Source organism: Lynx canadensis, chromosome C1, assembly GCF_007474595.2.
Source record: "Lynx canadensis isolate LIC74 chromosome C1, mLynCan4.pri.v2, whole genome shotgun sequence".
Taxonomy (NCBI): domain Eukaryota; kingdom Metazoa; phylum Chordata; class Mammalia; order Carnivora; family Felidae; genus Lynx; species Lynx canadensis.
The window spans coordinates 166,019,329-166,043,759 of record NC_044310.1 but is presented as its reverse complement, the minus strand read 5'-3'; the positions used below and the strand labels follow the sequence as shown (position 1 = coordinate 166,043,759).

The window sequence follows — 24,431 nt, the reverse complement described above, 5'->3', positions numbered from 1 at the left end:
AACACTTTTCATTTGCTTTCAAGCATCCAGGGCTCACATGTAACCAAAAAACAAACAAAAACCCACCAAAACCAAAAAGAAAAAGTTTTTAATAATGTCCCTTTGTGGGAAAAGCATAGTGCAATCTTCAACACAGAGAAAGCACAGGGAGTCATTTCCCAAGTGCCTAGCAAACCCCTAAGCGACACTTCCACCGTCGCTCTCTGATCTCCACCAAAGGCGGTGCATCCCAGGCAATCGCAATTAACGACTAGCAACACAGGTGTGCAGAAACAGCATTTAACTGGAGCCCACACAAAAGCCTTCGTTTACACCTAACGGGCCTTGCTCAAATTCGCCGGCCCCGCATTCCTCTCGAGACGAAAGCCTAGAGACAATGGAGACTACCAGGCGGGAGGGGGTCTCCGGACATTCCTGAAAGCTCCTCCAGGCAGGCCTCGAATCGGGAGAGCCCACCGAAGCCCTCAGGGGCGGATAGACCGCGAATCGCAAGCTTAGGGGCCAGGCCCGGGGACGCTCCGTAGCAATTTTGCATTTAGAATTTTGAAATCTTTTTCATAAGGTGACGCAACCACAATTCTTAACTTCCCCCAGCCCCACCACCAAGAATGCTGAGCTCAGTCCTCACATAGTGTGAGGCTCGCCGACCGACAAGCCGCCTCTCCGGGCCGGAAACCGCCTGTTTAAGGACACAAAACTGCGGCCTCCTCAAGGCCATGGGGGGAGCGGAGAAACGAGCACCCGGGAGCCGCGGGACTACAGCAGGGTACTGGCGGGAGCAAGCGGGACCGAGCGGGACCGAGAGAGACCGAGAGAGGGGCGGAGTCTGAAAGAAAAGGGGCGGGCCGGACGCCCAGGAGACCCGCGAACCGGCGGGCGGGGCCCACCTTAGAGTAAGACCCGCAGCCCAGACAGCGAGGGGGCGTGGCCGGCGCTGCTGCACCGAGGCTCCGCCTTCGCCCGTCCCCTTCGCAAGAGGGACGCAAGCCGGGAGAGAAGGGGGAGTCGGAGGAGGCGGCACCGCTGGAGCGCTCCTCTCGGGGACCGGCTGACCCGGGGAGCGAGGACGTCGCTCGGCACCGCTCTTCCGCCTGCCGCCAGACCGTCCTTTCTTCGCTATGTCCCAGAGCAGGCATCGCGCTGCGGCCCCGCCGCTGGAGCGGGAGGACAGCGGGACCTTCAGGTCAGCGCCAGAACGATCGGGGCCGAGCCGGGCAGGGCCGGGAGTGGTGGGCACAAGAGGCGGGGCGGGAGAGCCCGCTTTCCAGCGGCATTCTGGGTAGAGCTCCCTCCCGGCGCTTTCGCCCGCGCGGCTGCGGGCGGACCCGCCGGCACTCGGCTCCGCCCTCCCGGCGGCGCGCGGGCCGGGGTCTGCGGCCTGGCCCCGCCCCGCTTGCGGTCTCGGTGCGCGCGCGGGGTGGGCGGAGATGGCCCGCGGCTGCCGCCCGGGAGGGGGTTTATGTGGGGTTGGTCCTGAGCGGTAACAGCACCCAAGACCCGAGCGAATCCTCCCCACCCGCTTTTAAGTTGTCTCCTTACAGCCCCTTTCACCCTGCCGGTTGCCCGCCGCAGCGGGGCTGGGAGACTGGTGCGCTTCGCCATCGCTGGTGCTGGCCGCAGGGGAGCTTCGGCGCCTCCCGCATCACTGTTGGTAGCAGTCAAATCTAGCCTCTGTATGCTTCTGCTTCCCTCTCCGCTTTGGCATGCAAGGCACACCTTTTCTGGTTTTTGCAGTTTGGGGAAGATGATTACAGCTAAGCCAGGGAAAACACCGATTCAAGTATTACACGAATACGGCATGAAGACCAAGAACATCCCGGTTTATGAATGTGAAAGATCCGATGTGCAAATACACGTACCCACTTTCACCTTCAGAGTAACCGTTGGTGACATAACCTGCACAGGTCTGTGTGCTCAGTTAACCCCGATGACCATGTGGGTTGGCCGGCAAGACTTGGTATTGCTTTTCAGTTCGGAAAAGTGCCCTTTTTAAACCAGGGACAGCTGTGAGGAGCAGGCTCTTGAAACTGAGACCTCTCATCTCAGGTCATGGGGACTTTCCAACTTCATCTGATTCTCTCCTTCATTTTCTCCTCTCCCGACACCAAGAGAAGCTTAGAAACATACCTTAAGATCCTCCTACGGTTCTTCCAAGAATTAGAAGCAGGAAAGGTTTTTGGAGCAACCATAGCTGGGTCAGTAGGTGCTGACAAGTTTCATAGTATCATAGATTATAGCAGATGCCAAGAGACCTGATCCCAAAATATTCTGAGCCTCTTCTCTTTGTCCATAGTGTCCATCTGGGACTTTAGGCCCGTTGTACCACACTTGATTCTGTATCCAAACAAAATGAGGAAGACAGAAGCCTCAAATACCGCATTTCATAGCACCTTCTAGTTCCTGACCCTGTACAGGTTTTAGTAAGATGTCATCTCCTTTTTTTTTTTTTCAGTTTTTTTCATGTTTATTTTATTTTTGAGAAAGAGAGCACGAGCAGGGGAGAGGCAGAGAGAGAGAGGAAAACACAGAATCTGAAGTAGGCTCCAGGCTCCGAGCTGTCAGCACAGAGCCCGATGTGCCCCCAATGCAGGGCTCGAACCCAGGAACTATGAGATCACAACCTGAGCCAAAGTGGGAGGCTTAACTGACTGAGCCACCCAGGTGCCCCTCATCTCCCTTTTTATACATGAGGAAACAGATTCAGAGAGATTATCAGTAACATGCCCAAAGTCACATAGCAATGAAGTTTCAGAATTCAGACTCCCCTTATTATGGTCTGTGAGCTTGAACAAATAACTGAAGTTGCCCATTTGTAAATGTAGGCATTCTATTTCTTATGTATATTTAATTGCAAATACAAAAAATATTGAATACTAAATTTGGAAGAATGCTAAGAAAACAATTCCACAAGAAGGCTGGAGTTGCACCATCTGGTAAACGAAAGGCATCATTTGCTTAGGTCCCTGAAAATCTGGAATCCACTATTTTCCTTGAAACTGCTTTAAGAAAATCTTGAGGCTTTTTTGTCTATATGAGACAGGTGGATTGTAAATGCCAGCTACAAGTTTACTCATTATGAACCATACAATCATCACATTACTCCTTTAGCAGATCTATTTTTAAATATTCAGCGAAAATTTAAGAAAAGAAATGGTCTTTTTCCCTTTAAGATTAACAGCCTATGGCCACCAACCATTCTGTGTAGGTCCCCTACTCTCCCCACACTGCCCTGTCTTCCTATGCAAGTTTATGTGCCTCCACAGCTTCAAATACTATCTAAAGGCTGATAATTCTGAAATCCGTCTTCAACCCAGCCCCAGTTACAGAACAGTCTTCCAACCTGTGCTTGCTGGGCATCTTCACTTGGATGGCCCAGACTGAATCCATCTCTTTTCCCTTAGATCTATTCCACTTCTATTCCCTAGCTCAGTAAAGGCACCACCATCACCCATTCGCTCATAGCAGAGTGTTGGGTTTCATTTTCTTGACTCCTTCCCATCCCTCTGCCTCTTGGCCACTCTTCCACTAAGTCTTACTTCCTAAGCGTCTCTGGTACCTGCCTCCTTCCCTTTTGTTTTCATTGCTGGTGTCTCGGCCGCTGTCTTCGCGCACTTGGGCCACAGCTGCTATCTCACAGTTGCTCTCTCAGCTTCCAGTCTCAGGCTGTCCATTCCTCAAAGGACACTGGCATTCAAATCTTTTTGTGTCCTTGCTGTTAAAATCCATTCGGTGGTTTGCCCATCATCCTCTGGATAGATACAGGTTTCTTAATAGGACTTAACAGCCTTGCTTCTCAAAATGTGTGATCAGCAGCAACATTAGTATCACCTGGGCACTTGAAGCAACTGCTCTAGAATATCAGGCCCCATGCCAGACCTGCTGGATCAGAGTCTGCATTTTAACAAAATTCCCAGGCAATTACTAGGGACATTAAAGTTTGAGAAGCACAGATTTCGGAGACTGTTCTTTGATCCCCCTTCCTACCCTCCAACTCTGTAGCCTTTCATCTCAAAACTCATCTCCTTAAGCATTCACCTACCAACTGATTGGAGCTCTTGAGAACACTATGCTCTGTGTTGCCTCTGAACCTTTGCAGGTGTTCTTTTCTCTGCCTAGAATACTCTTCCTAACCCCCAACTTTCTTCACATTACTAGCTTTTACTAATCTTTTATGTCCTCATTGAGTTCTCTCTTCCTGCATGAAAACTTTCTGAATCCTTCCCAAGTAGAGGAGCTACCCCTTTTGTGTGCTTCCCCTCCAGCCTGCACTTAGGCTTGTTGTAACACATACGACTGTATTTCAGATGCGTATTTACAGGCGAAATCCCATACTGGGCTGTGTGCTCTTTGAGGGCAGGGATTCTGTTTCATATTCCACCGTATCCCTCATAACTATGTTAGTAGATAAAGGCATATGGGTTGTATGTCCTCAGACATTTGAGAGTCACAGTTGAAATTCATTCCATATCCCTTTTCTTTCTTCCACAGTGGAGAAATGGACATCAGCACTTTGGTACCACTTTTGAAGGGTTCTCAACACCTAGTTTGAACTCAGAAGGAAATTAGTTGGATTTACTATTTAGCAGGTGTGATTTCTTACTGAAATTAGGCTTCAATTTCAGTGATTAGTCAGGGCTACCCCCTGCCACCCCATTGACTACTAAGAGATACAGATTATATCAAAGACACATAACATAAATTCTCATCTTACCCGTATAAACCTTCTCCCACTGTACCCAACATGTATCTAGGACTGCTTAGCCAGTCAGGGCTTTAATCCAGTATAGGATGGACGATTAGAATAAAATTGTGTACATTTTGCTGTCAAATAGGGTTGATATAAGTAGCTCTGCTCCTTTGAAGAAAACTTCTTGCTACAGAAGAATTTCCTCTCTCTCTAGGAAGAAGGAAAAGTAAAATACTAAGTTGTATTTTTCATAAAGTGTGGCATGGCCTACTTCATTACCATTTTATGTAATAAACATATGCAGATTTTTTTAATATAGGGATTCATAAAGTTAAATAGGTAAAATGTTTAAAATCATGGGTTTTTCATATATTAATTTCATATGGTGAATATTTTGTTACAGTATGTAGTATGTTTTTATTACCTGTGTGTATATATACAAAAACTGTACTGACTTTGTTTTGCATTATGCAAACACCTATGCAAGCCTAATATTTTCACAGCATATAAAAACATTTTTTTCTTAACCTTAATTCAGGTGAAGGTACAAGTAAGAAGCTGGCGAAACATAGAGCTGCAGAGGCTGCCATAAACATTTTGAAAGCCAATGCAAGTATTTGGTGAGCTAAATTTCTTTGTATTCTGCAGCTCAAAAATATCATGGCTGAGGTAAGATTAAAATTTTGAACATGGTCACAAAAGCAACAAAGTCAACAGCTGTTAGTATTTAGCTCTAAAATTCTATTTCCTTGTGAAAACCTGTCACCATTAAAGGCAACTTTATCCTTAAGAAATTCAGTCCACCAATTAACTGTTAAATGAAAGCTCTCGTGAACTAGGCGTTTTCCCCCCTCACTGGGATGCGACAATACAAAACCCCAGCTTTTCTGGCAAGTATCTTACTGTATTAAGACTTTAGTAACTTCTGTACTACAGAAAACAAGGAATGAAGTGGAAAAAGATCAGTGGAAAATACTCTTAGGAATTCTAATTTAGAAGGAGACAAAGAGATTTCCTTTTATTATGGAATGTATAACAAATACAAGAAGATGTTAAGGGGGATGTTAATTCTTGACGTGATTTTTCCAAAATGAATTTGTGTTATCACTTCAGGTGCTTTTGGAGAGTATTGGTCCCGGAGCATCTCATGTATCATTGGATGATGTCCTTTGGTTTCTGATGGACACGTCCTGGGGCATGCTGAGCCTTCAGATTCTCTTTACGTGCACTCAGTTATTCTTGGAGTTCAGTCTGGTTTATCTGTTCATAGTTGACAGCAGAGGCCCATGGGAATTTAGGATGAGTTTTTCTCCAGCCTCAAAACTTTTGCTTTAGCACGTACTTAGGTCCTCATGCAGTGCTCCTCCCATTTCTAAGCTCTTCCAAACCATTTGAGTAGTTTAGAATGAAGCATTGACAAACTTCAGATCTCACAAAATGATTCTTGATTCTTTGGGGTCATATGTTATAGTTGATTTATGCTGGCTTTCTAGACATGCCAAATGGCATGGCAGGTATTGGATTCTCCCCTCGCTGGTGGTGACCATGCTATTTCTGTGCAGTCCAAAGGTCAACCCAAAGTGTTGAGTACATTTGTAGAAATGAGTGTACGTAGTGTCCTTTCTGCACATGGGCACTTCGCTTTGTCAGCAAAAAAGGCTAACAAACTTTACTATATATTTGTGCTTCTTGACAGATAAGATGGGAATTACTAAGCTGTTATCAGGGCTAAAGTGGCCTGATTTAATACAGAGACTTTCTCACTTCTCCATCACAATTATTTGGGTAGCTTCGGCGTGCAGCATTGTAAGTGAATATTCATATCTCATCAGCCTATGTAAAGCTTGAAGTTCTGGCAGGTGGAAAGGAAACTTGAAGAAGTGCCAATAACTGAACCTTTTTTGTCACCAAAGAAATGACTCTTCAGCCTTGTAGGTGATAGTAACCTTGAATGCAGCTTTATTCAGTGTTACACACTCATCCCCCAACTAACTAGTAAATTTAAACTAGTTAGAAGAGATTGTTCTCTTTTTCCCTAATTACAATCCCCACATGCTGGAACCAGATTCATGCAGGCCATCTATTTTATGCAGGATATATGTAAGTCTTAGGAGGATCATTCTAGCATAGAGCAGATGATATATCAAACAAATCTTTCTTCCATAATTATATGAGGGGAAAAAACAACTTTATGACCTGTATCATTCACCTTACCAGGCTAAATTGCCTAATTGTTAGTCTTCCCTTTTTGTGGCTGTAACATTAGTATGCTTTATTTAAATACATTTTTATTGAACACATAATATACAAAGCACTACAAGGCTTATGAAGGTAAGTAATCCGTAGGCCCTACCATCAAGGATTTGACAGTCTGAACACAGGAGAGGTGTGGTGAGGGATGGACAAATTACATGTATTTGTAAGAGTATAATTTATGGTCATATAATTTGCCTAAGAAAGGGTCAACCCAAATGTCAACAGTTCTAAGGAGGGAGAGATTATGTTTCATTGGAGTAACAGGATAGGTTTCTTAGTGGAAGTGACATTTGAGATATATCTCGGATAATAGATAAATCATGTTCTCATTCAGGTGGGAAAGAAAAGCACTCCATGAAGAAGCAAGAGCAAAGGCATAGAGGATTAAATAGGAAATGCTTGTCATTTATTTAATAGTTTGGGGGAAAGTATTTTGTTTTATAACACTTTAAAAAAATGTTTAGCTTTGCAGTTCCTGACCCCTTAATGCCCGACCCTTCTAAGCAACCAAAGAACCAGCTTAATCCTATTGGTTCATTACAGGTACGTTGCACAGTTTTTCCTTACTTAACATGTTGTCTATTGAAGAAAGATGTCATGTATTGATGATATCACAAGGGCTGAAATAAGGAATAAATATTTTAGAGATAAGATGGTATGATATTTTGTTTTCCCAGTTGTGATCATTAGATATTACAGCACTAACTTGAAATTATTTTCCTATTTATTTACGTTTTGGATTTTCTTCCATATACAGTATCTGCCTTTGGTTTGTGGAATTCTCATTTGAGATCAACAGGACCTCAGTGCACATGGGTAGAGTGTTTTATACTTTAAGAATATTTCTTGCCACTCTTGTGACAAACCTCTTTCTACTTCTGTTTAGAACAGAAGACTTTATAAAGAACCCAAATCGGGTAGCCTAACCCAAGAAAGGGGAAGTAGTTTATTTACTTATTCTATAAAACAAACAAACAAACAAAAAACCTCAGCTTTGAATTTCTGCATGTGGAATATCCTTCTTGCAGATTATCCATGTGCTCTGTTGGACAGCTCCCCTCCCTATTACCCAGCCAGTCCTTTGGTCCCTTTCTTGCTATCTGAGTTTTTCCATAGTGTTCTCCCCTGATCTTTCCTCAGCTTTGTCCAAGTCTGTCTGTTTGCCGCCTCTGCTCATCTTGCTGTTGTTGCAATGCAGTAGTTAGCTAGCTGTGGGCAGGAAGTCTATAACTAGGAAAGAGAGGCATTAGGAACTGAATGACAGTGAGACCTGTAGATGTCCTCACTGATGTTCCCCGAGAGGGCAATAGTAGCTCCTCTTTCTCTATGAGCTCTTTGATATTGGCTCTCTATGGCTTAATGGAAGAACACCATTCCTATCCTAGCGGTAAACTGCTTCAGTTTTAGTATTGTGGGCTTGCAAGATATAAAATGCTGGAGTATTTATGGGGAATGTAGGGTCTTCCCCCATTTTTTCATTGCAGAATATCATTATTCCTTTCAAACTTAGAAATGGGATCAAAATCATGAAAGAATATCGTTTATGTGATTAAGCCATTGCATAAAAAAATTACTACTAAAGCCGCATCTCCACTTTCTAGGAATTGGCTATTCATCATGGCTGGAGACTTCCTGAATATACCCTTTCGCAAGAGGGAGGACCTGCTCACAAGAGAGAATATACCACAATTTGCAGGCTCGAGTCATTTATGGAAACTGGTAGTTACTTCTTTTTACTCTCTTAAAACTGAAGACATTTGAAATACTTTTACATGATGAATGACTATAGAAATTTCTGTTGTGATTTCCTTTCAAATTTTTCTGTGGGGAAAAATTGATACACTCCTGTTCTACTGTCTCTTTCTGCAATTGAACTTAAGTTAAATATTTGGCATAAGAATTCTTATACTTCAGGGGCGCCTGGGTGGCTCAGTCGGTTAAGCGTCCGATCATGATCAGCTCAGGTCATGATCTCGCAGTTTGTGAGTTCGAGCCCCGTGCTGGGCTCTGTGCTGACAGCTCAGAGCCTGGAGCCTGCTTCGGATTCTCTGTCTCCCTCTCTCTCTCTGCCCCTCCCCTGCTCACACTCTGTCTCTCTCTCCTTCAAAAATAAATAAACATTTAAAAAAAATTTTTTTTAAAGAATTTTTATACTTATTAATTTGATATTTTTCAGAATCATGGAAAATCATGTAATGGAAACTAGCAAATAATTGACCCTTTACACAGTCTGCACTGATGTGTTAGTGACTTAAAAATCATTTTAGAAAAAAGCAATAGTGAACCTCTTAGGAGTTTCAACAACTATTGTAGAAGATTGGAGGACTAGAAGAAGATGACATTTGAAGACAAGATGATTAATAAGAGGCTAGGTGGCAAAAACTAGCGTGAGATAAAAATAAAGTAGAAATCATCCTTTTGAATGGTAGCAACTTCCGTGTTGTAAAGGCCAGAAACTACAAGGAAAAAGTCTCTTAATAGAGCACTAGTGAGGGTTCCTATTTTCACTTCTGCAGCCTGTTTCTATCATTTTTAAAATGGCATGAAATGAAATTTTACCTTGGCTAGATAGTAGTTTCAAATAGTAAGCAACTGTTTGCCCTTGAGAGGCAGTGTGGACCAATGCAGAAAGCACTGAACCAGAAGTGGGAACTTCAGCTCCCATGCTTGATGCAGTCCTTGGTGTGCAAAGGTAGGCCGATCACTAATCCCTCTGGGCCTCACGTTTTAAATCTATAAAATAAAAAGATGGAAGTAGATGATACTTATCATGTCTTTCAACTGCAGTTATCTTCCCTAAGCCCTTTTTATTCGTGTTAAAAAAAATTCCACACAGTTGTCAGTGTATAGAAGGTTACAAGCAAGAAGTCGGCATCAAGAGATAAGAGTTACAATTCAAATGTACCTTGATAAATGTGAATGCTTGGTCACAGTTAAACCAAATGGGATTCATTGAAGCTAGGCATAGGGAAATAGAGCTGTTCCAAACACAAGTATAACTATTAAAGATAGTTAAAGTTTATTAAAGATAAACTGCCAAAGAAGTGCCTTCAGAAATGTAAGAATTAACAGTTGTATGAGGTACAACAAGCAAAGATGGCAGGTCAGCAAAAGAATAGTGTATAAAAATCATCAAAAACAATATTTTATGCATCTGATTATTCTCTGTGGACATTAATTTCTTTCCTAAACCTACTTTTTTTTTTTTTAATTATTTAGGAAAGGGGGCATCAAAAAAACAAGCCAAGAGAAACGCTGCTGAGAAGTTTCTTGCCAAATTCAGTAATATTTCTCCGGAGAACCACATTTCTTTAGTGAGTAATGATCAAGACACCTATGATGTCAATGTGATTAAGTAGCTCTTACTGTAGGAAACTTCCCTAGATTCCTTCTTGTATAGACACCTCAGAGTTGCAATTTTTAAAAATCTCCTCACTGTTCAGTTCTACACCACCCCAGTTTTAGTTGTCATGGGGTGACTAGGTAAGAGGGCTTGGGAGACACAATCAAATTCAAAATCATATGATGGATTCTAAAATGATAGGCCTTGGGGCGCCTGGGTGGCGCAGTCGGTTAAGCGTCCAACTTCAGCCAGGTCACGATCTCGCGGTCCGGGAGTTCGAGCCCCGCGTCGGGCTCTGGGCTGATGGCTCAGAGCCTGGAGCCTGTTTCCGATTCTGTGTCTCCCTCTCTCTCTGCCCCTCCCCCGTTCATGCTCTGTCTCTCTCGGTCCCAAAAATAAATAAACGTTGAAAAAAAAAATTAAAAAAATAAAATAAAATAAAATGATAGGCCAGTAGTGCCATTTTTGCCTTCAAATTAACAATGCATTCCCATGCCTTTGTTCATGCATTCATTTATCCACTCAGCAAACATTTAGTGAGCTCATACTGTGTGCCAAACTTTGTGTCAAGTGCTGTGCATACTGTGAATAAGACAGTTTCTGCCCCTAGGGAATTTGTAGCCTACTGAAAGAGAAAAGACCCCAACAAACTGGTCCATAGAGAGGGTGCTCGGGAACGTAGGAGAAGGATCCAGCCAAGACCAGGGGTTTCAGGAAGACTTCTTGCAGGAAGTAATATCTAAGTCAAGACCTTAGGATGAGAACAGGAGAAAAGAAACCCAAAAAGGAAAAAAAAAAAAAAAAAAAAGCACGTACAGACACCTAGGAGTAATACATTATATGCCATCCGGGAACCCTACATAATTTGGTGTGGATAGAGCATAAATTTGGAGGAGGGCGTCTCAAACAGTCAGGCCAGAGAGGCAAAGAGGGATTAAATCTGGAAGGGACTATTATAGTAAAGAGATTAAATTCTATCCTGAGGGCAGAGCAAAATCATTAGGAATTTTAATCTGGGAAGGACAGGATTAGAAGTGGAATCACCGGCTGCACTGTGGTGAGTGACTAAGTCTTAGAGACGTGCTAGAATATTGTTACAGAAAAGGAATGGGAAATGATGGTGGCCTCTACTACACTGGTGGCAGTTGAAATGGTCAGTGTGTAAAAATTATTTCGAAAACCGAAGTGAATGGGGCATGGTAACTGATTGGATGTGGGGAGTAAGGAAAACGAGGGAAATAAACATTTTTAGATTGGCAACTGAGTAGATGATGGCACCATTTAATAATATGGGGAACACAGAAGATGAGTGGGATTTAAGGGGGAGAAGATAGTAAGTTAAATGCAGAATGTATTGAATCTGAAATGTTTGTAGAATATGTTAAGTAAAGATAGTAGGCAGCTGGGCAAACAAATGTAAAGCTTAAGAGGTTAGGCTACACGTGACATATTACTTGCGATTCTGATATTTAGAGATAGATACATCTTGTGGTACATTCATGATCTGAGTGTTTATGAGGTAGGGAATGAGAAGTGAAGATTATAGCAGTGCCAAGTTTATGATAAAATAAGGGCTCATTCTTAGAGAAAAAAAGTCAAAGACATACACATTAATATGATTTTGGTTTTACCTTTTTAATAGAAAAACATAAAACATTGCATCCACTTCTTTTAAAATTGGATCAGAGATGACACCAGAATCACAAAGCACAGATTGGTTTATAGGTGAATTCTGTTAAATCTTCAAGGAAGAGGTAATTTCCAATGCTATTTAAACTCTTCCAGGCAATACGTCCATAACATAGGGGAAGCTTCTAAATTTATTTTTCAAAACAACAATAACACTAACACCAAAACCTGACAATAGCAAATCCTGGTGGAAAAAAATTATGGATTAATCTCCCTTATAGTGAAAAACCTTAGTAATATATTCAGTGGAACAATAAAAGAATAATATACCATAGAGAGGTTGGGTTTATTTCAGGAATGCAAGGATATTTCAAGGTTAGTAAATCTGTTACTATAATTAATCACATTAATGGGTCAGAGAAAAACAATCTTCCCAATGGGTGCCAAAAAGATATTTGACAATCATTGATAAACACTATTAACATATCCCTATTGTGATTCAAAATATATACCTCAAAAAAAATCAAAATCATAGTTATGTATTTACTTATTACATCCCTTCCCATTAATTTCATAAATATGATAATGATATCCACTAATGGCACTTTTTAAACCTTGTTATAGAGGTACCAATCGATATAATTAGACAAGAGAAAACAATAAGAGGTTGAAAATCAAAAAAAGGAGATATAAATGATCATTAACTGCAAATAATATGATTGTGTTCCTATAAAATCTGCTAGAATAAGAGAATTTATCAAGGTAATTGATCATAAAATTAATATATAAAATCAATAGCTTTTCATATTATTTACAGTTATGAAAGTAACCACCACAATAATTAAAGAGGATACTTAAAAATTGCTTCTGGAAAGGGGACCAAAGGTAGGGATGGAGCAAAGCTCAGGATTATTGCTTTTATAATTCTGTACTATTTGACTTTTTGTTGTGTGTGTGTATTACTTAACAAAAGTTATGGAGCTTGGTAACATTGATCATTTTATAGTAAAATAGAAATCTGTTTTAAAGTGTACTTGAAAAAAATCAACAGTTTATTTATAGATATTAAGAGGTAGAATAAAAGAGATCTTATTTTCAACAATAGAAAAGAGGATAATGTGCCAGGGAATGAACGTAAAATGAAATGTGCAGGACCCATGTGAAAAAAACTTTAAAACTTTACTGAAGGATTTAACAGAAATTGAATATATGTAAAGCTGTTTCTTTATTAACAATAGGAAGACTCAATATTGTTAATATAGTACTTAAGAAGGTAATGTAGTCTCAAAATCTACTGGAATTTGGGGCACCTGGGTGGCTCAGTTGGTTAAGCATCTGACTCTTGATTTGGGCTGAGGTCATGATCTCCCTGTTGATAAGATCAAGCCATCAGGGTCTGGGTTGACAGCATTGAACCTTCTTGGGATTCTCTGTCTCTCCCTCTTTCTCTGCCCCTCCCCTGCTCATTCTCCTTCTCTGTGTCTCAAAATAAATAAACTTTAAAAACCAAACAAAGAAGCAAACAAATAATCTACTGGAATTCACTTTGGATCTCAATACAGCTTTACTGCATTTATCTGGAAAAATGAACTCTCAAGAATAGCCAAGAAAACTGAAAAGAAAGAGTGCCGAAGGTGGGGTTATACCTTACCAGATATACTGTAAATCTATAGTGATAAAACACGTACCAGTACAGGAATAGACAAAGGATAAAATAGAGAATCCAAGTATAGACCATAATCATATAGGAGTATAGGATATGATAACAGTGAGATTTCAAATCAATGGGTAAGAGGATGGATTATTCAATAAATAATGTAGAAGTAACTTAACAGCCACATTTGCAGGGAGGAAGGGAGAGGAAGCTGTATATACCTGTGCATGTGTGACATATTTAGGTTGCTTCCTTATTCCTTAAATCTAAATAAATTTCAGATGGATCAAAATGTGAACATAAGAATTGACAGGCTCTGTGCTGACAGCTCAGAGCTGGAGCCTGCTTTGGATTCTGTATCTCCCTCTCTCTCTGCCCCTCCGCTGCTCGCACTCTCGCTCTCAAAACTAAACATTAAAAAAAAAGTATGACCATGGGGTGCCTGTGTGGCTCAGTCAGTTAAGTGTCCAACTTCGGCTCAGGTCATGATCTCACGGTTCGTGGGTTCGGGCCCCGCATCGGGCTCTGTGCTGACAGCTCGGACCCTGGAGCCTGCTTCTGATTCTGTGTCTCCATCTCTCTCTGCTCCTCCCCTGCTCATGCTGTCTCTCTCTGTCTCTCAAAAATAAATAAATGTGTAAAAAAAAAAAAAAAATTAAAAAAACAAAAAAAGTGTGACCATAAGAATTGAAACCAAGTATGAGAAAACTTGGAAGAGCTTTCCTTTTTAAAATTCTTAGCATAGGGAAAAGCATTTTAGTATAACTTATAAGCTATAAAGTAGTAGACGATTTATAAATTTGACTACACAAAACCTATTATTATATGGCAGTAAAATCTGTAAATAAAACTAAGAATAAGAAAGAAGAAATTATTTGGAACACTGATCTATAAATGGACTGTTTTCTGTACCACATAAAAAGCTCTTACACATCAATAAAAAAGATAACCCTGTAGAAGAAATACAAATGGTTAAAAAAAAAAAAGATCAGCTTCATTCATGGACATTAAACTAGATAACAATTTTCACCTTTTAGATTGATGAAACCTACAAAGTTCGATAGCACCTGCTGTTGGTGAGGGTATCCGAAAACAAGCACCCTCCAAGAATGTTGATGGAGGTATAAATTGGTTTAGAAATCAGTCTGGAAGTGTTTATCAAAATTAAAAGCATACATGTTCTGTGACTCAGTTCTACTTCTAGAAATTATCCTACAGGTAAAGACATCCAAGTGCAAAAGAGTTTTATTGTAACATTGTTAGTAAAAGCAAGAAATCAGAAATAACCTAAAACCCATAATTGAAGACTGGTAAGATAAATATAGTGCATATATGTGCATTGACATGAGAAAAATGAACAAGATGTAGAAGAGTAAGCTATCATTTTTGTTTGAAAAGAAGACTGTGTGTGCTTGAATTTAGAACAGTTATAGAAGGATATTGAAGAAATGTTTCAACATTAAGTACCTCTGGGGAGGGCAACATAAGATTCCTGGGTAGAGATAGTAAGCAAAAGAGACTATTTTTCATTATATATTTGTTCCTATTGCAATTACTATATCAAAGAATGATACTTTTTAAAAACCAAATTTTAAATTTCCAACTAAGGAATATGAAATTCTATTTAAAGATCCTGAATAGCCAAAATAATGTTGAAAAAGAAAACCAAAGCTAGATGCATCACAGTCCCAGACTTCATGTTGTTTTAGAAAGCTGTAATCATCAAGATAGTATATTAATGGCATGATAACAGACCTACTGATCCATGGACCAGAATAGAGAACCCAGAAATGGACCCACAAATGTATGGCCAATTAATCTGCAACAAAGCAGGAAAGAATATCCAATGGAAAAAAGACAAGTCTCTTCAAATAGTGTTGGGAAAATTGGACAGCAACATGTAGAAGAATGAAGCTGGACTATGTTCTTATACCAAACACAAAAACAAACTCAAAATGGATGAAAGACCTACAGGATACCATCCAAATCCTAGAGAAAACAGGCAGCAACCTCTTCGACCTTGGCCACAGCAACTTTTTACTAGACATGTCCCTGGAGGCAAGGGAAACAAAAGCAAAAATGAACTATTGGGACCTCATCAACATAAAAAGCTTCTGCACAGTGAAGGAAACAACAAAACTAAAAGGCAGCCTATGGAATGGGAGAAGATTTTTGCAAACAACAAATCAGATAAAGGGTTAGTATCCAAAATCTATAAAGAACTTATCAAACTCAACACCCAAAAAAACTAATAATCCAGTGAAGAAATGGGCAGAAGACATGAATAGACACTTTTCTAAAGAAGACATCCAGATGGCCAACAGACACATGAAAAGATGTTCAACATCACTCATCATCAGGGAAATACAAATCAAAACCACATTGAGATACCACCTCACACCAGTCAGAGTGGCTAAAATTAACAACTCAGGCAACAACAGATGTTGGCAAGGATGTGGAGAAAGGGAAACACTTTTGCACTGCTGGTGGGAATACAATCTGGTGCAGCTGCTGTGGAAAACAGTGCGGAAGTTCTTCAAAAAAGTAAAAGTAGAACTACCCTATGACCCAGCAATTGCACTACTAGGTATTTAGCCAAAGGATACAAAAATGCTGATTCGAAAGGGCACGTGTAGCCCAATGTTTATGGCAGCATTATCAGCAATAGCCAAACTATGGAAAGGGCCCAAATGTCCATTGACTGATGAATGGATAAAGATGTGTGTGTGTGTGTGTGTGTGTGTGTGTATACACAATTACGAAATTCAAAAAGAATGAAGTCTCGCCAGTTGCAATATGGATGGAACTAGAATGTGTTAATACTAAGCAAAATATGTCAGAAAAAGACAACTATCCTATTTTTTCACTCATGTGGAATTTGAGAAACAATAAGTGAACATAGGGGAAGGGAAGGAAAAATATAAAGAGAGGAAGAAGGCAAACCATAAGAGACAAAGTACACAGGGTTGCTGGAGAGGATATGGGTTGGGGGATAGGCTAAATGAGTGAGGACTATTAAGGAGGGTACTTGTTAGGATGAGCACTGGGTGGTATATGTAAATGATGAATCACTAAATTCTCCTGAAACCAGTACTACACTATGTATTAACTAGAATTTAAATAAAAAAATAATTACAATTTTATTAGTAAAAAAACCCTCTATTTAATAAATTTTGTAGATTATTCAGTTCTATATACTGGCCATCCCTGTGATCTTTTTGAAAATTCTTTAACCTCTGTCAGGCTCACTAATAATTAAGACTAAGATTTTCTGTCCTGCAACTGTGCTGAATTCATGTATCAGTTCTAGCAGCTTTTTGGTGGAGCCTTTCAAGTTTTCCACATAGAGTATCATGTCATCTGCGAAAAGTGAAAGTTTGACTTCTTCTTTGCCAATTTGGATGCCTTTTATTTCGTTTTGTTGTCTGGTTGCTGAAGCTAGGACTTCTAACACTATGTTAAACAACACTGGTGAGAGTGGACATCCCCATCATGTTCCTGATCTCAGGGGGAAAGCTCTCAGTTTTTCCCCATTAAGGATGATATTAGCTGTGGGCTTTTCATGTATGGCTTTTATGTTAAGGTATGTTCCTTCTATCCCAACTTTCTTGAGGGTTACATTTCTATACACCACTAATGAAGCAACAGAAAGAGAAATCAAGAAATCGATCCCATTTACCATTGCACCAAGAACCATAAAATACCTAGGAATAAACCTAACCAAAGATGTAAAAGATCTGTATGCTGAAAACAATAGAAAACTCATGAAGGAAATTGAAGAGGACACAAAGAAGTGGAAAAATGTTCTACACTCATGGATTGGAAGAACAAATATTGTTAAAATGTCAATACTATCCAAAGCAATCTACACATTCAGTGCAATCCCAATCAAAATAGCATCAGCATTCTTCTCAAAGCTAGAATAAACAATTCTAAAATTTGTACAGAACCACAAAAGACCCTGAATAGCTAAAGTAATGTTGAAAAGAAAACAAGTGGGAGGCATCACAATCCCAGACTTTAGCCTTTACTACAAAGTTGTAATCATCAAGACAGTATGGTAGTGGCACAAAAACAGACACATAGACCAGTGGAATAGAATAGAGAACCCAGAATTGGACCCACGAATGTATGGCCAACTAATCCTAGACAAAGCAAGAAAGAGTATCCAATGGAAAAAAGACAGTCTCTTTAGCAAATGGTGCTCAGAGAACTGGACAGCAACATGCAGAAGAATGAAACTGGGCCACATTCTCACACCATACACAAAAATAAACTCAAAATGGGTGAAAGACCTAAATATGAGACAGGAAACCATCAAAACCCTAGAGAATAAAATAGGCAACAACCTCTTTGACCTCAGCTGCAGCAATTTCTTGCTCAACACGTCTCCAAAGGCAAGGGAATTAAAAGCAAAAATGAACTATTGGGACCTCATCAACATAAAAAACTTCTGCACAGTGAAGGGAACAATCAACAAAGCTAGAAGGCAACCAACAGAATGGGAAAAGATATTTGCAAATGACATATTGGATAAAGGGTTAGTCTATAAAGAAATCTATAAAGAACTTATCAAACTCAACACCCAAAAAAACTAATAATCCAGTGAAGAAATGGGCAGAAGATGTGGATAGACACTTTTCCAAAGAAGACATCCAGATGGCCAACCGACACATGAAAAGATGCTCAACATCACTCATCATCAGGGAAATACCAATCAAAACTACACTGAGATACCACCTCACACCAGTCAGAGTGGCTAAAATTAACAACTCAGGCAACAACAGATGTTGGTGAGGATGTGGAGAAATGGGAACCCTCTTGCACTGTTGGTGGGAATGCAAACTGAGGCAGCTGCTCTGGAAAACAGAATGGAGGTTTCTCAAAAAATTAAAAGGAGAACTACCCTATGACCCAGCAATGGCACTACTAGGAATTTATCCAAAGCATACAGGAGTGCTGATTCGAAAGGGCATATGTACCCCAATGTTTATAGCAGTGCTTTCAACAATAGCCAAATTATGGAAAGAGCCTAAATGTCTAACTGATGAAATGATAAGGTGTGATTATGTATACAATGGAATACTACTTGGCAATAAGAAAGAATGAAATCCTGCCATTTGCAGCAACATGGATGGAACTGGAAGATATTATGGTAAGTGAAATAGAGAAAGACAGATACATGTTTTCACTCATATGGAACTTGAGAAACAACAGAAGGCCATGGGGAAAGGGAAGGAGAAAAAAAATAGTTATAAACAGAGAGGAAGGGAGGCAAACCATAAGAGACTCTTAAATACAGAGAATAAACTGAGGGTTGATGGAGGGGATAGGAGAGAGGGGGAAATGGGTGATGGGCATTGAGGAAGGCACTTGTTGGGATGAGCACTGGGTGTTGTATGTAAACAGTGAATCCCAGGAATCTACCCCCAAAACCAAGAGCACACTGTATACACTGTATGTTAGCCAACTTGACAAGTTATATTAAAAAATAAAATTTTAAAAATAAATAAGACTAAGAATAGCTTGCCCTACTTTGTTTTTGGCGTACGATATGAAAGCAATTTGAGAAAAATAAACGAACATGGTAGAAAGGGATGGATATAAGGGAGAATAAAGAAAAGGGGATAAAAGAAAACAAAAACCATAAACTCGGTTGGGATCTGGGAAAAGTCTGATAAGAACTTTTAGACGTCCTTCCTTTCATTTGAATGACTTGTTCTTCTCAAACCTAACTTGCACATCGCACCTTTTCTACAGTTTGTTTTCTGCTCTACAGCTGTTAGTTACAATGATTGGTTGGTATTTAATACAGGAAATCATGAAGATAAGAACATTGGTTTTTATTTTAATTTGTAAATTGCTCCATTAGGCAGATTCAGTTATTTGCAGGTTGGTTTATACTGCTCTTAAATTTCTTAAGACATCTTTTTTTTAACATACATCTTAATGTGGCCATCAGAAAATTTGGCTAAGAGACCTTTGTCCTACACAAAAGTATTTTTAAATACTTCCAGTATATTATTGTATGTGTTTCTTTCTTCTGTAACATTGTGGTATTTGTTAAGAGTGTCCTTGTTGGTGTTGTCTACTTTAAATGGGAAGTTTAACCAAATGGTATCCTTTTAAACACGCTCTCTGGTAGAGAGCATTAAATGTGCCTAATAAATACTTTTAATTATATCATAGCATTAGAGCCCAGTCAGAGTTAAAAGTCTTAATTTTCATCTGTTTTTCAGACAAATGTAGTAGGACATTCTTTAGGATGTACTTGGCATTCCTTGAGGAATTCTCCTGGTGAAAAGATCAACTTACTGAAAAGAAGCCTCCTCAGTATTCCAAATACAGATTACATCCAGCTGCTTAGTGAAATCGCCAAGGAACAAGGTTTTAATATAACATATTTGGATATAGGTATGATTTTTTTCCTTAGCTTACCTCAAAACCTGTTTCTTTTTAAAATGTATTTGAAAAACAAAACCTGTGTTATAATTTATTTCATTGACCAGGGATTACAAATATAAAATATATATATATATATATATATATATATATATATATATATATTTTTTTTATATATATGTGTATATATATATATACACACACACACATACATTTATAAATACATTTTTATGTATAATTACATATTTTATACATATATATAATTAGAATAGTAATATTTATCATTGATCTGTCTGTCCTATTCTTATAAATAATGCTAATAGCTATCATCTATACAGTTGTAATAATAAAAACAGTAGCTCATATTTATAGTTTTATTATAGGCCAGGCACTGTTGTGGGGATATTACATATTTCAACTTAACTGAATTCTCAAACTAATCCTGTGAAATAGGTCTATTATTTTTACATATAAGGAAAGAAAGTAAGGCACAGGAAAGGTTCGGAAACTTGCCTGAGATGACAGCTAGTTAGTGGTAGAGTCAGATTAGGGGAGGAGTCCCCTAGACACAGATACTGTGTCTATTAAACTAGCCCTGATGGAGAGCTTGACAAATAAAAAGGCACCCATATTTCTAGAATAAGTACCAAGGTTGTGGGGGCCAGACCCCTTCTCTCCACTTTGTCACCATATGCCCATTCAAGGAGATCAGTGGGGACAAGTACTTTATAACTCTGTTCCATCCCAGCTATTCTAGATTTCCTCGAGCTCTTAATCACTTAGATAGACAAACGTGGACAAATTACATAGAAAGTCAGTTTGGATTTTAATTAGCTTTATAAAGCCGGCCTGTGTTTGTGGCCTGTGTGCATGTGTCTTTGGTGTCTTGACTTAACATGTGTAATATGTGAAGAATTTGATATCCCTTATAGCATCCCCAGTGGGCTATGGGGACCTAGCTTGAAGGAGCTGTTAGCTGTGGTGTTTAGGTGCTTAAAGAACTTCTGATTGTCTGCTACTTCCCGAGTGCAGTATCTTAATATACTGAAAATGATGCAGAACCTGGGAATTTAGTACGGACACATTGTCAGAAAAGATGGCTGATGGGAGACGATTCATTCAATAAATATGTTGCAGGGAGTATGGCCGGAGTCACAAAAGATGAGTCCACAAACAAAGTGCAGTTAAGTGAAGGTCCTCATACTTGAGTCAGAATGAAGACCCCCAGAATGAAGCTTCTTTTTATTAGGATAATTGCTAAAGACTACGTGCATAAAGTCAGCTAAGCAAGTGTGTTAATCAATCTAATGGCTTAGCTTTTCAAGGTTGAATTTCGAGTTAATTGGTTTCTACAACACTAGGAAGGGTCAGGTGTGAAGGAGGATCCGCCCTGGACAATGTTAATGGCTCTAGGCATTCCTTACGCAGCAGCAGCAGTGGTCAGCTATGTAAACATGTCCTAAGGCCTTGTACCTTCTCCAGCCCTTCCCTTTTGAAGTCTTTTCCTTTGATGCTTCTCTCCTGCATCTCCCACAAACATATTTGTAAGTATCTACACTTTGTTGAGTGTTTAAGATACAGAGATGAATAAGCCATGTTATGAATAGGACTATGGATGGTTTTGAATCTGGGAAAAGAAGGAAACTTAAGATGGCCTTTGAGATTATGAATTAATGATGCCTTTAAAACGAATCTTACCAATTTTAAGAACTAAGTAGTTCTTGTAAATATAGAACAGCAATCTAAAAACCACAGCTAATTTGGCCTTTTTTTTTTTTTAATTCGGTTTATTTGTTTGAGAGAGAGACAAAGCAGGCTGGGGAGGGGCAGAGAGAGAGAGATAGGGAGACACCGAATCCGAAGCAGGCTTTAGGCTCCGAGCTGTCAGCACAGAGCCTGACACAGGGCTCAAACTCATGAACTATGAGATCATGACCTGAGCTGAAATTGGACACTCAACCAACTGAGCCACCCAGGTGCCCCTAATTTGGCCTAACGTCCATGCAGTTACCTTCCAAAGAACCTAAATGTTCTCCAAAATAGATATGCAAAAGGCCAACAGCATACAAAAAGATCTCACTATTATTAGTCATCAGGGAAATGCAAATCAAAGCCACAGTGAGGTACTAATTCAGACCCACTGGGATGATGACTATGATGAAGAAAATAGAAGATAACAAATGTTGACAAAGATGTAGAGAAATTGTAGCATTCCTCACTGCTGGTGGGAATGGAAAATGGTTGAGCTGCAGTGGAAAACAGGAGTTTTGCTGCTCTTCGAATGAGTTACCATATGACCTAGCAATCCTGCTGGGTATATACCCAGAAGAATTGTAAACTGGTATTCGAACAAATACTTGTACACACATGTTCATAGTAGTACTTTTCACAGTAGCCAAAAGGTGGAAACAGCCCAAATGTCCATAAGCAGATGAATGGATAAATCAGTCATGGGATATACATGCAATTATTATTATTCAGCCATGAAAAGAAGTGAAGTTCTGCTACATGCTACAACATGGATGAACCTCGAAAACATACTAAGTGAAAGAAGCCAGACACAAAAGGGTCATGTTGTATGATACCGTTTATATCAAATATCCAGGGTAGGTTAATCCAAGATGGTTGCCAGGAGCTTCAGGGGAGGGGAAACAGGGAGCAACTGCTTGATGTATCTGGTGTTTCTTCTGGGGGAAATGAAATGTTGTGAATGTTGTGTAACTAGTGAGAGGTGGTGGTTGCACAACATCGTGAACGTACTAAATCCTACTGAATAGTTCACTTTAAAGTGGTTAACATTATGTTATGTGAATTTTACCTCAATTTAAAAGAAAACAAAAGAGTCTCAACGCCAGCACTAGAAAGCCTCTTCACACATGATGTCATTCCACTGTATCTGGATGTTTCCTGTTATATGGACTCTAGCTGAAATAGCGTTTAATCATGACCACTTTTAACAAATTGTAACTCACCTGTTTCTACCTCTTTCCCTTGTGTCATCTAACCGTCTTTAGTGACAGTGATTGATCCATTGATGAGATGGATCCTCATACCTAAACTGTTTCGTGAGTTTAGGTATTTTTAAAACACCCTAACCCATATGCAGTATGGAGCTAGACTATCTGCATTGATGTATAACAAAAGAACATTGAAGGCAAGAGAGAAGTCTTGCTCTGAACCCTGTATTTCCTGATTCAGATGTCTACTGAAAGTAACTCTAGACTTCATAGGGAAGAAGACAGTCTCTCTAGTTCTCTAGCAAATGGTTTTTTTCTCTCTAAAAAAGTCACTGTGGTTCAGTTTGCAAACACTGTTCAACTAGACACATTAGAATTGCAAGAGGAAATGCAAGAATCTGGCTACTCCAACCCCTAGTCCTGTGTGTCTGATTGAGCCTGCATTTCTTTTGAGCTCCGTCAGGTGATTATGAAGCCCAGTTGTGTTTGAGAGCTACTAGAGTTGATCAGTTGTGTTTTGGTGTCTGTTTGTATAAGGATGATAAAGATGTGGAGGAAGCAGAGTCCTATACCATAGGTCTATAAAGGAAGACAATAGTAAAAACTTGCTTTCACAGAGAATCTGCTTTCTATCCACTTGGTCTTAACTGTGCCGTTTGAATGTCATTGCAGAAGAGCTGAGTGCCAATGGACAGTATCAGTGTCTCGCTGAACTATCCACCAGTCCCATCACAGTCTGTCATGGCTCCGGGATCTCCTGTGGCAATGCCCAGAGTGACGCAGCTCACAATGCTTTACAGTATTTAAAGATAATAGCAGAAAGAAAGTAAGCCTGAAGCAACTTAGAAACCCCCCGTAGCACATAAGAAGTCCCCCTTTCACCCCTTCCCAAGTAAAATGTTTACTATGTTTGAGTTTGTGTGTCATTTCTAAATCTCTTCATAGAGTCCATCAACATCCCAGATTTAATTATCTCCTGGTAGTTATTAAGCTCTTTTTAATGGCTTCAACTTTGTATTGGTATATTGTATTTATAAACTTTGTACCATAGGCAGAGTGTAGCACCCATTTTACAATGCCATGTACATAGAAGGAAGAAATTGCATGTTTGTTGTTGATGACCATGATGAAGATGATGAAGACTAAAACTACTGCTAGCAACAGTCTTTCTTACTGGTGCTTAACCTCTTCTTTGCGCAAGGCTTTGTAAAGGGAATTCGAAGGAAGCCCCTTAGAACTACAAGCGTTGAGGAGCGCACTATCAGGCCTCTGTTGAATGTGAGTGTTGAATTTCAGGGAACATGATTGGTCTGCTGTTCATTTGAATCCATGTAATAAAAAGCTGTTGTTACAACAGATTCCGTTCGTTTTATTAAAGTGTTACTGACCTGACTTTGGCCCCTTCTTTTTAGACATTCTTGTGAGTGACATAATGTGGATATTCTATTATTTAAGTATCTCTAGTGTACTTCTGAAGATCAAAGTTGAGGAAAAAACCTATGG

At 39.7% G+C, this 24,431-nt stretch overlaps 1 protein-coding gene across 4 annotated transcripts; it reads left to right on the top strand.

The window, feature by feature from the left end:
- Positions 1-176: 176 nt before the first annotated feature.
- On the top strand, positions 177-23,966 carry PRKRA (protein activator of interferon induced protein kinase EIF2AK2). 4 transcript variants are annotated; one of them, XM_030325846.1, is made up of 8 exons: positions 177-1,183; positions 1,735-1,904; positions 5,226-5,307; positions 7,408-7,486; positions 8,545-8,662; positions 10,163-10,257; positions 19,809-19,983; positions 23,601-23,966. In XM_030325846.1, exons 1-8 carry the CDS (start codon positions 1,119-1,121, stop codon positions 23,756-23,758), a joined length of 942 nt encoding a protein of 313 aa, XP_030181706.1. In that variant the 5' UTR covers positions 177-1,118; the 3' UTR covers positions 23,759-23,966. The 4 variants fall into 4 exon arrangements, with proteins under 4 accessions (XP_030181706.1, XP_030181710.1, XP_030181709.1 ...); XM_030325850.1 differs by lacking the exon at positions 1,735-1,904 and having other exon boundaries at positions 941-1,183; XM_030325849.1 differs by lacking the exon at positions 1,735-1,904 and having other exon boundaries at positions 1,107-1,183; positions 5,226-6,493.
- The last annotated feature ends 465 nt before the right edge of the window (positions 23,967-24,431 follow it).

Bases quoted from the DNA above. Each gene is read 5' to 3' on its own strand.
- PRKRA (XM_030325846.1), top strand. From the start codon at position 1,119: ATGTCCCAGAGCAGGCATCGCGCTGCGGCCCCGCCGCTGGAGCGGGAG. The intron at 5,308-7,407 runs GTGAGCTAAATT...AAAAATGTTTAG, and splicing joins AAAGCCAATGCAAGTATTTG to CTTTGCAGTTCCTGACCCCT. The intron at 8,663-10,162 runs GTAGTTACTTCT...TTAATTATTTAG, and splicing joins CGAGTCATTTATGGAAACTG to GAAAGGGGGCATCAAAAAAA.